At 39.6% G+C, this 12,188-nt stretch overlaps 1 protein-coding gene across 10 annotated transcripts in view; it reads left to right on the top strand.

Annotated features, from left to right (window-relative positions):
- GRIP1 (glutamate receptor interacting protein 1) overlaps positions 1-11,649 on the top strand; it is a 579,208-nt gene extending 567,559 nt beyond the window's left edge. For all 10 annotated transcript variants that reach the window (XM_019543266.1, XM_019543261.1, XM_019543263.1 and 7 more), the window contains 2 exons: positions 10,314-10,460; positions 10,645-11,649. In XM_019543266.1, coding sequence (XP_019398811.1) covers positions 10,314-10,460; positions 10,645-10,878 — 381 coding nt within the window. In that variant the 3' untranslated portion in view covers positions 10,879-11,649. The remainder of the gene's footprint in view (positions 1-10,313; positions 10,461-10,644) is intronic.
- Positions 11,650-12,188: the final 539 nt, after the last annotated feature.

Genomic DNA, 12,188 nt, shown 5'->3' on the forward strand with positions numbered 1-12,188 from the left:
GCAGACTCTAGCATCTCATGTATCAGCATCCCTGCACTGAAAAATGGCGGTGGGGGCATTTTAACTAAAGCTCATTTGACAAGCTTTAGTGAAAGCACCCCGACTGCTATTTTTCAGCACAGGGATGCTGATGCACATAACAGTCTGGGTGCCATCTGAAAGATTAGGTATCATGTGCTTCCTGTCTAGGGATGGTGTCATGTGGTGGATACAACCCAAAAGAGAAAAACTGAAATGCTCCAGGCTGCAGGTGAGGGAACCAGGGAGTAGGGGTCTTTATTCTGCTTTAGAAAGTCTTCCCATAGGGAAGCTGGAGTGACATGTAGCCTATATATGTGCAGGAAAACTTGTACAAATTTGAAAGTGTGATGAGGGAGTAGATGGAGCTGTGGCCCAATAGAGAGGCAATTAATTAAGTGGATTAGTCTTTTTATCTAATACATCAGTGAGTTTTTTTTCAAAGGGAAACCCTGATTTCAGAAACACCTGACTTCAGGACACAGATAAAGCAGTCTATAGATTAGGCTTCTGTAGGGTATTTTAAGGCAGATGGGAATGACAGAAAATGGAGCACTTTTATCCATTGATTTGCTTACACATCAGGTAAATTAAATCCTCAAGGATGTTTTGTTTTATAGGCAGTCTTCCTGAGTGTTATATGCCATCCTGCACATTTATAAAGAGGGACCAATAAATGACCCTGTGAGTTTAAAAAAAACCAAAAAAACCAACATGACTTTATTTCCTAATGGATCAAAACATATGAACTGTAGATACAACTGATTAATTTAAAATTTGAGATATGTTGCATGTGGTCTCTGAGCTCTCAGTTGTGTTGGAGGATTCAGATTCCAGAAAGAGCAATTTTCTCTCTTGCAATTAATAAGTATGTTTTGTAAGACATGAAATCCCATTTTTTCTCAGATGCAGAAGATAGTGGGCTAGCTGACAAAACTATAGTCTCTGTGGTCAGATTCATTATATATGAGCAGGAATAATGAATTTAAGTAAAAAAAATGTATTTTAATGATTCTCCACACAGATACAATGACTTCCACTTATGATTTTTATTGTGTTGCTATTCAGCAGTGCAATGAAACCTTTGTTATATTCATAATACTGTCACTTACATCTTAAGGGAGTTCAAGAACTGCTGTGCTCCTCTTCTACTGTCACTAACTAATAAGTGCCCAGTGGACAAATGGCGACACAGAAAACAAAAGAGTTTTCATTTTAAGTGTATGGTGTAAGACTGTGTTTGTGCTTGCATAAACTCACAGGAACTGAAGCTTACGGTCTCTCTCAGATCACTCATCTCTTTCAAGAAGAAGATATTGAAGTGTGTCCAGTAATTAGCAATGCAAAATAAGCTAGGAAAAGATGGCAGCAGCAAGAGAGGATCAGGAGCATTATGAAATGAAGAGAGCTGTAAAAAGAATAGATAGTGAATTTGAAGACACAAGAACAAAGTTGGGAGAAATTAGTTGTGTTTTTCTGGTCGCCTGCCATCCCATCAGCCTTCCTCTTTCTCCAGTGTGCAAACACTTTTCTCTCTCTGCTTCTTTTTTTTGACTTCCATCCCCCTCCTCTTTTTGTTTTCTCCCATTTCTCTTCTTTAGTCTCCACAGTTGGCTTCACCCTGGATGAATGCCATCATCACTAACAAAGCTAAATAGGTTGGTCTTTAATTTGGAGCTGAACAAGCTGTGGCAGAAATAAGTGTTTCCATAAGTATCCAATAGCTGAGATGCTGTTGCTGAAAATGTTCTAGCCTCTGCACAGACCAGCCTTAAACAGTTGAGTCAGTGACATTAAAGGACCCCTGTGGAATCATAGCAGTTATAGAAAACTGTACTTGACAAGGAAACCTTTGAGAGACATCAGTAACAACCCACCTAGTCCACAGCGCAGCAAAGCATTTAATTCTGCACTCAATACTAAGTTCAGGAGTGCTCCCCTTAACTTCAGTAAGACTACTCAGATTATACCTTTAGTAACTCATTGACCTGTACTGTGTAGTGCTACATGAGCACCAAGAAGCTCTACCAAGAGGGAGCTGAGAAGCAGCAGTTACTATATTTACAAATCTAAGATCAACTCTTTTCTCCCAGTCTACATATGGGGGGGGAAGCCTTAGATTCAAGACTGACCTGGGGCACCTGCCACCTGGAGGCACACAAGGGCTTCAGGGTGGGAGGCATGCAGGTGTTCATAATTTTCCATTTATAGATTCTAATTATGGAAGATATGATCTTAAATTTGACATTGTCTTGGATTCAGGTAAATAGAGTATTGACCTATGTATAGCACTGCATTGACATGGTTGCGCTGCTTCCAGCTCAGGAGGTAATGTGCAGAGCAGGTGCGGTATGTCTCAGCACAGCAGCAGTATGTGTTACGCCTTCAGATGTCTTACTGGGCTATGTTTTATTGCAGGGGTGTCTATCTCGTCCAGCCCTGTGGGCCAGATGAGGGGTACAGGACTAGTCCACAGGCAGGTTCAAGCCTACAAACCAGCCTCATGTGCTGGATCCAGTGCACAAGGCTGGTGTTGCCCCACATGCTGCATGTGGCATACACCCCAGACCAGGCCCGTATGCTGCAGGCGGCACACACAGCAGCTTCAGTCTTGCATGTAGCGTGTGGGATGGGGCCAGTCCAACACCCGCAGGCAGCACTACATGCCAAATTGTAGGGCTCCACAGGCCAGATACAGCCTACAGACCGTATCTTTGACAACTCTGCCTTATTGAATCAGGACCTATGTGCCTTCTACATAATAGCTCATACTTTCACTTCAGGCCACAAGAGGGAAGGCAACCCAAGGTCTCACTGAGTTTTCCATTTTGTAATGGTACCGGTGCTAGTTTAGTTGGCAGTGTGGTCAAAACACCTTCCATTGTAAAGAACAAAGATGCAGTGATACTCTGAAGGAAAAGCCTGCCAGAAACACAGTTGTGCAAGTAAATGTTCTTGTTGCAATACAGGGGGAGAAAGAATAAAAACTGCTCAGAGTAAAAGCACAAATGAGTAAGGCTAAAAATAAAGCATTGTGAGTAGATTATCTGGCCAAATAGTTGACCCTTCCATGGTGGAAATTAATAGAACTGAATGACTTTACTGGTGCAGATTTTGCATTAAGTTGTCGTGACTTTTGTATTATACTGCTTAGCCATATAATACGTGTGGTTTAATTATGCAAATTTTAAAAAAAGAAAAAATTGGGTTAAGAATTATTATATAACAGTTGCTTTGCAGTAGTGTCTACAAGCCAGCTGTGTTAGGGTACCACTGTGTTATGCTCTGAATAAAGTCGCAGGAACAACTTCTATGCTCAGCTTATGACCTTGCAAAACATTTGCAAATAGTAAGCTATCTCTTGAAATAAAACCTGATTAGCAATCCTTACTCACAGCAACATTGTATTCCTGTATTCGTGCAGGTTGTCTCTTAAGAAATTTATTAAAATTCAGATCAATTTATTGCATTGTTTAGTGAATTATTCTATGAACTCCTCTTGGCTGTGAGAGAGCAAAGCTTTCAAATCTGAATTCTGTTATACCAAGTTGTTAAAAAACTTTAGATGGTAATTAATAGCTGTTCATATAACTCAACTGACATATTGTTAAATCATCATTCAAGTAAAATTAATATCTTCCTTAATGTGATCTACACAGAAAATATCAGAGGAGCCATATTAAAAAGTTCCACATGCAAAGTGGTGCCCCAAGAGCAAAACTTTTCAACAGTCATCATATAATTTTCTCATTCCCATTTAATGAGGTAATATTATCCTTCTAAAATTATAGAATGCTCTAGAAATTTGAATGCCTCATTTGATTTGCACTACACTTCTAAACTTAACATCCAAATCCAAAAAAGAAGAAGCTGTAGACTCAATACTTGTAAGTTTCTATTTAAATTTATGAAAGTTTAATTTTATATAGAACACTTCCCTCAGGTTCCAGCATAGATTTTTTGTCGCTGGTTTATCAAAGGAATTTTAGAAGTCTAATAAATCTTTTACTTTTCAAACTTTTCATATTCATTTTACATATTGTAATGCTGATGACTGAAATTGCACCATTAAAAATAACAATGTGCCATCGTTATCTACAATAGCAGACCCAGCAGGTAAACTGCCTTAATGGGAAACAAAAGAAGTGAACTGCAGCAGTTTCCTGGGTAAACAAGTTTTTCCCATGCCCAGACTGAAATACAAAGCAAGAGAGTTCTGAGAATAGGCCTTCATCCATTTGTTGAGTCCTTTGTTGGTCCATCTGTGATCCGTATACCCCTGCATATACCAAGACAATAAAGAACATGGACTATCGTCCCTAGAAGCCTTCTGAGGGAACTAGCTAGATGGTGCAAAATCTTGTTCAGCACCAGCTCATGTGTCAAAGGATTGTGCTAGATGGGTGATTTGAAGAAGAGATGGGGTGAGAGCGTTAAACCTCCTTAACCAAAGACTCCCTACTTCTTTCACCTGATTATCTGTGGCTGACAGAAACTCTTTTCCCTGAAAGTTGGACATTTTTCTTCTTAGATTCCAATCAGGCTACACGTTTTATTATCCCAGCAATCTCCTGGAGACATTTTTACTCCAGGTTTTGCTGCTCGATCCACAGTTCCGTAAATTTTCCCACGATGTACCACTGCTATGGTGCCCATATCATTCCTATGGTGAGGACAGACAGATAGTATTATTCTGCTGGTTTGCACACTTCTCTGGTACCTTTTCTGGGCAGTGAGTAGAGAAAAGAGAGACTGCTGCCATCTGGATGCACTGTATAGTACTGTCTTGCCCAATATTTGTTCAAGTAGGGAATTTCAATGAGCAGTGGATTTACTTGAAGCGGTATCTGCAGTCCAGAAGTGTAGCCAGATGTCGCATATGTCTGCTAAACTGGATGCCTTGGCTGAGAATATCTTAACATCAGTTAAGATGTCAGTGGTGAGGAGAGCTGCTGCTTGCGATATTTTCTTAAGGGTCCCCATAGAGCTTTTACATCACCCAGCCAAGATACTGTAGTGCTTACAAAGCAGGTGGACACTCAGGATATGTCTATAGCATCTCCACAGGAATCCTAGGACTACTGTCAAGAAACAAACTGCCCACTTGCTCAGGCTCCACACACAGTGCCTGGTGAAAGTATATCATATGATTGCTGTTAAGAGTGGTGGCAGGTACACTTAGGGACACTTTCAGGAGTCAGGAGTATGACTCTCTGCTGATGGTCCTATTTCTGTGGGATAATGGAGAACTGAGAAGGTCCCTGGATATACGACAAAATATTTTTATGCAAGCAGTGCATGCAGGACAGGAGCAACTGGGCAGGGCTTGTTTGTTGGTAGAAGTTGCAGGAGTTGATATAGACATACCTCAGTGTAGCAAAGAAAGCCTCAGAGCCCCTAAAGAGGGTGGCCTCTATCTCTTTCACTTGTACCTTTAGGGGAAAAAGTACTTTGGATGGGATAATCATCTCTTTCCTAGTGACCCCTGCATCTTCTAATATTTTAAGTGTGTACAGGCTTATACCCTGACCAGGGTGTTCCTAGTCATCTCTGACCATTTAAAGCAAGGGTGTATAGCAGCATTGCTCTCAGGCTCAGATTTACCAGCTGGTATTTGTCCCAAAGTTGTTCATTCGGCTATGTCTGTATGGTAGATGACTCTGCTTTTCAGCACCTGGTGTCAGATTTGTCAGGAAAAAAAAATCCTAACTGTTTCGTTTCCTTTTCCTGCTCAGAACTGGAATTGATGGGAACTCCCTCCGCAGGAGACCAGAGTGAGTCTGAAGCAGAGGACAAATGTCTTTTAGCCTTTTAATATTTTTTCTTTTTCTTTCCCTGTTGTGCTTCCTGTGGTTTTTTCACCTCTCTTGACTTTTGTGCAGGAGTCCCTTCATGGCTATGACCCCTGAAGGGTCTCATAGCCCTTTAATGGAGAGACGTGAGTCCTTTAGCTATGCTTCCCCTTATGTCTTCCCATTCTGAATTCTAATTTTATTGCCTGACGTGAAGGAGGTCTTACCACAAGAATCCCCCATAATGGAAGGAAAACTCAATAGAAATCTTATTCTTTTCTCCGGAAAGCTGAAGACACACTTCATATGCGTCTTTGGGATCTCTTCATTATTTTTCTCCTCTGGTTGCCAGGTCTCATACCTGAAACTGGCCAGATGGTGGACATTTCAATTCTCTTCAAAATACTCAGAGGCTCCTGGTTGGATTTTTCTGAGCTGGAATTGCAGCTTCTCAGTGTCCAACTGTAAATCTCAGCCCATGGAGTATGGGGTAACTGTGACTGACTGTAAGCATAATTCAACCCCTGAAGGATCTGTAAAGGTTGCCCTCACGCTGTCTGTGGGGGTCAAAAGACAAGGCTGGGAAGGTACTGCTGCAACAGATTTGACTGGGTGAAACCATCATGCTGCCAAATACTTGATCCAGGGGAGCAGAGGCAAGAAGCAAGAGTATTATGTAATTGCTGCTGTCTAAAAAGCAAACTAAAAGGAAAGCTGGAAAAGAAGAGGGTTGGGAGTAAAGCAACTGCTACTGATGACTGCCACAGGAGTAGAACTTCTGGTGGAAAGTTGGCAAAGGGGCATGGCCGGCATAAGTGATGCTGTGGACTAGAATTGTCTCTAGAACTGCCCATGCCTCTGCTTTGTGGGCGATGCTGGGCACAGAATGGTGTATCAGGAATCGGTGGCTGGAAATTTAAGACATATTCAGGACAGAAATGCGATATACTCATTTAATGCTAAATGTGATAGCCATTAAAACAAACCACCAGGGAATTCTCCATCTCTTTATGTCTTCAGATGAAGCCTGGAAATATACTTTAGCCAAACACAAGTTATTTTGGGTTCAGTACAGGTGTAATTGGGTAAAATCCTCTGGCCTGAGTTGTACAGGTCAGATTAATGATGATCTAATGATCCCTTTTGGTAAGAATTTATAAAATTCAAAATTATAACCTAAGTCCCTGAGTAGCAAAAAATACATTCTGAAATCCCATTGCCTTTACAGAGTTTAACAAATGTGCTTGAAATATTCTGCTGAGCTGGGAAAGAGGAACTTATAACTACACCAACTGAAACAATAACTCATGGAAAAGCTTGGTCTGTATTCAACCCCAATTCAACTGGTTCTCCCACTATCCTACAGTATGCTTCTGCTGGCACTCCTAGGTTCAGTTGTCCTAGCTGGTGTCTTTGTCTTAAGCACCTTATTTTGTTGCTTGACATTTAGACACAAGCAATCAATCAGCCCTTAAAATGGTCTCCTGGATCAAAACTTACCAAAAAAACAAGTCATTTTCTATTAGAGGGAAGGATAAGGCTTCCTGTTCCTTGGCTATACACATCTTTACAGAGAGCGTGCCCTATTAGTGCAATGAAAATCATGGGCTATTTTCAGACAAGGTTCTTTTGTTAGATGTGATATCTTTTATTAGACCAACTGAGTAGCTGGGAAAAAGTTCTTAGCAGGCTTTCGGGTGCAGACGCCCTTTGTCAGGCATAGGGAGGCTGCTGGTCTGAAAGTTTGCTAAGAACTTTTTTCCAGCTACTCAGTTGGTCTAATAAAAGATATCACATCTACCCGAAGAACCTTGCCGGCCTATGCCCTTAAGACCAACACAGCTACAACCAAAAACTGGGCTATTGTCAGCAGTCACAATTACAGTCATACTAGTTAAAGCATTATATAAGTAACAGAATTGTCCTTTAGGCAAGTTTTTTCCCCATAAGTGTCAAAAATTGTCACTTTCCCCTGAACTAGCTGGTGCTGGTTGCAGTCAGAGACAAGGTATTCGACCAATTGGACTTTTGGCTTTTGCTAGTGTGGCAAGTCTCACAGATCTATAGAGTAGAATTGTACACATCATCTTTGCTAATTCCCATCTTGTCATGCAATGAAATAAGTTACCACTCCCAGTTCCTCTAAGACTGAATCTAGTTCCACTTCACTATAGTGGGTGAAGGAAAGAGAAAACCTTCTTTTAAATAGTTTGCCATCTGTTCACAAACATTAAAGGACATTTTGATTCTCATCCGCTCTGTGACCCTGCATATTTTTTTTACCTTGCATTTGTGTCCAGTCATCTTAAAACAGGCAGTTCACATGAAACCCCTTTGTACTGGCATGGAAAACAGTGATCTCAACTAAGGAGAACCTGTGCTGTGGCCCACTGCTAATTATTTTCTTTTTGTCAGAAACCGTACACACAAATCTGTCAGCAAAATGTATTTTCTCCATTTATTTTCTGGCCTTGTTAAAATGTTAGCCTTATGGCTGTTTCCTAGCAGCTTGAAAATATACTTGAGATCAAAACAATCTTAGACATGCTGCCATATCACAGACTAAAGTCTCCATCAATAACAGATTTCTGGAGGAGTTTTCTTGGACTCCTGCTCATCTATCAACTGTCAGTATAACCTAACAATCTTTCTGAGGTTCATTATTCTTAATCACAAGGTAAGTGTACAGTAGCTGAAATGCTCTTCCAACTCCTGAAATCCATTAAATTTGAGGTGTGATAAGCAACAGTAGAAATAATTTGTGGGTTTTCTAATATAGTATTCCCCAGAAAGTTTAATATCAGAGGTCTTACAAAGAATGAAGGACAGAAGTGTATGCTTCCCTGCACAAGAGAAATATTTTAATCTTAAATGTTGATAGGATTTTGGGCTGGTCTTGTAATAGTGTACTGCACTCCAACACCACAGAGGGGAACAGGGAGGAAAAGAAAGGAGGGGTTGCGGTACAGTAAGGGACACTATTGATTGTCTCCATGGGTAAATAAGGATGTGTTTCAATCATGACATTTCAGTTGGGCTGGGTTAGGTTAATACACCCCACTAAGATGCATTTGAACCTAGGCTAGCCAGCTAGGTCAAAGCCAGCTGACTTGTAGCTACACAGGAACTTGGCTTATATGACCAAGTGTCAGGGCTTCAACTAGATTAGCCTGCAGCCACACCTGGACCAGGAGCAATACATAAATAGGGTTATCATCAAAGGTCTCCCTGAACTTGCCTGCCCTGTAGCAGCATGAAACATCATATACCAGGGAAAGTGCAGTTTCGCATCATTGAGAGATCATGTCTCTTTGCACCTCTAACCTACATATCTTTGCCAGGCATCTGTAGGGTGGACATGGCTTGAAAAGATGATGCCCTGTCTGTACAAGAAAAACCTTTCAAAATCTTCTGGAATCCTTTTTGACCAGAACAATCAGAAACACAATGCAAGATAAAAAGGATCATCCTCAGAATACCCTGGTGTTTCATCAGGGAATGTCCTTCTCCCTAAAATATTTAATTGTACCAGCTTTTATTTTCTCCTTTTGGACAGTATTTCTTCATCCCCCATTTCAAGGGCAACATATGGCTTTCCATAATTATTTTTCTGAAGCAATCTCACAGTTGTGTTTTCCTGTAGACACATACTCCTTTAGCTCTCCTGACATTAGACCTTATGTAACTAAAACACTGGCTGGCTGGAGCTTGCCAGTGGTATTACTAGCTTGGTCAGTGGTAGTTACTGCTGTGGAAGTTACAGAAGAATCAGTACAATATCAAAGCCTAATGCAATTTTGTTTAAAAGGTTAGTTCATTTTGTGTTATCTCACATCCACCTTTCCTCTGGGGATTCCTAAATCTTGTTAATAGTGCTCAGACTCAACTTTGGAACTGAAAAGAGGCCTGCAAACTATAAATGTCATGAATCTGTTCCCCACAGGGCGGTTATATAGGTCAGCTTTGGACAGTTTTGAGCTCTGCAGCACAGGATTTTTTTATTTGGAATCCTGAAGCTTGAAAATGTAAGCTCAGGTGATACTGTAGCTTGTTACATTATTTAGTCCCACTGGATTTCTCAGAGCTAATTATGCTGATACAGCCTAAAACTATCAAAACAAGTCAAAATATGCATTTATTTAGCCTAAGTCCAAGTACCACATCTTAAAGGATCTGGGAATCTAACAGCTTCTATCTGCCCGGTACAGCTAATCTATGGAAATAAAACAGCTGGAAACCAAGACAATAAAGGGACTTACAGGGAAAAAAAAGTCTCAGAAACACCAAGAAGATGGGGATAAAACATAATGATTAGTAAAGTAAACTGGACATTCCATTACTGAAAAAACACTGAAGAAAAGGCTATGGATAAAATTAGCAATATAAAGTAAAAGGCAAATGATTACTCGTTTGGAATTAACAACAAAAATCTCATTTTGTTTGCAGCAGTGCACAAATATGGAAAAACATTTGCTTTCTTATTTTTCTAAATTATTTCTACAGGTAACTTTGTTTAAGGACTCTGATGCAGAGGACTTTGGATTCAGTGTCTCAGATGGTTTACTGGAGAAAGGTGTATATGTTAAAAATATTCGGCCAGCTGGTCCTGGGGATCTGGGTGGTTTGAAACCATATGATAGACTTCTGCAGGTAAAAACTATTGGCATCTTACATTTTAGTTATTAATTACGTTAAATGCATATAATATAATATGGGGGGTATACATACATAAATGTATATATGAAAGTATATTGGCAGATTTTATTGTCACTTATTTGGAATGACCTTGTTTCCCACATTTAGTTTGACTAAAATTCAACCTTTAACCTTTCAGGTAAATCATGTTCGTACCAGAGACTTTGACTGCTGTCTCGTTGTGCCCCTTATAGCAGAATCTGGCAATAAACTGGAACTGGTTATTAGTAGAAACCCACTGGCTGCTCAGAAGGGAACTTCAGACCAACAGACTTTAGCAGGCGCTGAATGGAGTGACCAAAATAATGCCTTCCTTCAACAAACTGGACATATTACTAGTGTGGAGACACGAGAACCTACAAACACGTTATAGCAAGAAGTTATTTTAATCGGACACTTGGTAATGAAAGACCATATATGGTGCTAACTCCCTTTTAAGATTACTGTGATAACTGAGGCACAGATACCATGTGGCATTAAAAAGAGCAAGGGGTCCAACTATCTGTTTCAAGGCCTATATTACTTCAGCAATGGAGTTGCAGTTTTATTTCAGATGGTATGACTACTGAGAAGTGCCATTGCAACCTAAGCCTACTACCATAAAAGTCATGGCAATGTTGAGTAAAGAAATGGCTAATGGCCTTAATTTTTCCCTAAGAAATTTGGGAGGTGTTTAAAGACACTGTTTTTGCTCTTTGCCTTCTTTACAGCATCATCATTTTTGAAAGTAAAAGATTGGATAAATCTGTTTTTACCTTGGTGTCCAGATTTTGTTTTTAAATACAAATCTACTAATTTGTAAACCAGCTGGTTTCTGGATGAGGGATTTACAAGATGGTGGTATGCTGCACCAAGAAGGTCATTTGTTAAATGGCTAGGAACGTAGTGTTTGTGAATAGTGTTCTGCTGAAGAGGTGCAGTCTTCAGAGTAAGCACTATTCAAATGGTTTTAGAAAATGCACGGAAGAAGCTGCAGCATGTGGTGGTGAAGTTTACTGCCAAAAACTGTGGTAAAACTTTATTAGGCGTTATATGTTATTTCCTATGCAATGAGGTACTAAACAGGATACGTCTTGCAACCTGTATGATTCTTTTCAAAGAGAGATTTTTAGGTAGTCAAAAATTCTGAAGGATTATTGAATAAAAAAAACCTAAACCTTAAATGCATTATTTAATCACGGAACAAAAAGAAAAAAAAATCTTTTTTACTATATCAATTAATTGTATCAATGAGAATGATCATTACAAATCTATCTTGTATTGTTGCATATGAACTTTTTCTTACCAATAAGAATTTCTTGAGGGGTACTCATTAGTTTAAATTCACTTAAATAGGCCCTGTTTTCAGCCTTCTTGTAATTATCCTTAAAGTTTTTGAAAATTTAAATTGTAAATGCATTTTACAAATTTATCATAAATCCTGTCCCATCCCCTCAGAGCAATAAAATACTGCCAGTTGCTTTTTATGCTCACCAGCAACTGTTTTGATTTGTTCCAGTATTCCAGTTGTTATGGTAATTATTGTTTAGTGAATATAAAATATATCAGATTTGTACATTAACTAACTGTAGAGTCTTCATACCTAAGCAATCATCTCACAACAAGATTCGTTCTGGTCAATTTAAATTGTTTAGGAAGAGTATCCCTACTGCTGTTTTCCTTAATCAGTAAAACGATCAAGCT

This window comes from Crocodylus porosus, unplaced genomic scaffold (genome assembly GCF_001723895.1).
Source record: "Crocodylus porosus isolate Cpor-Errol unplaced genomic scaffold, CroPor_comp1, whole genome shotgun sequence".
Lineage (NCBI taxonomy): Eukaryota > Metazoa > Chordata > Crocodylia > Crocodylidae > Crocodylus > Crocodylus porosus.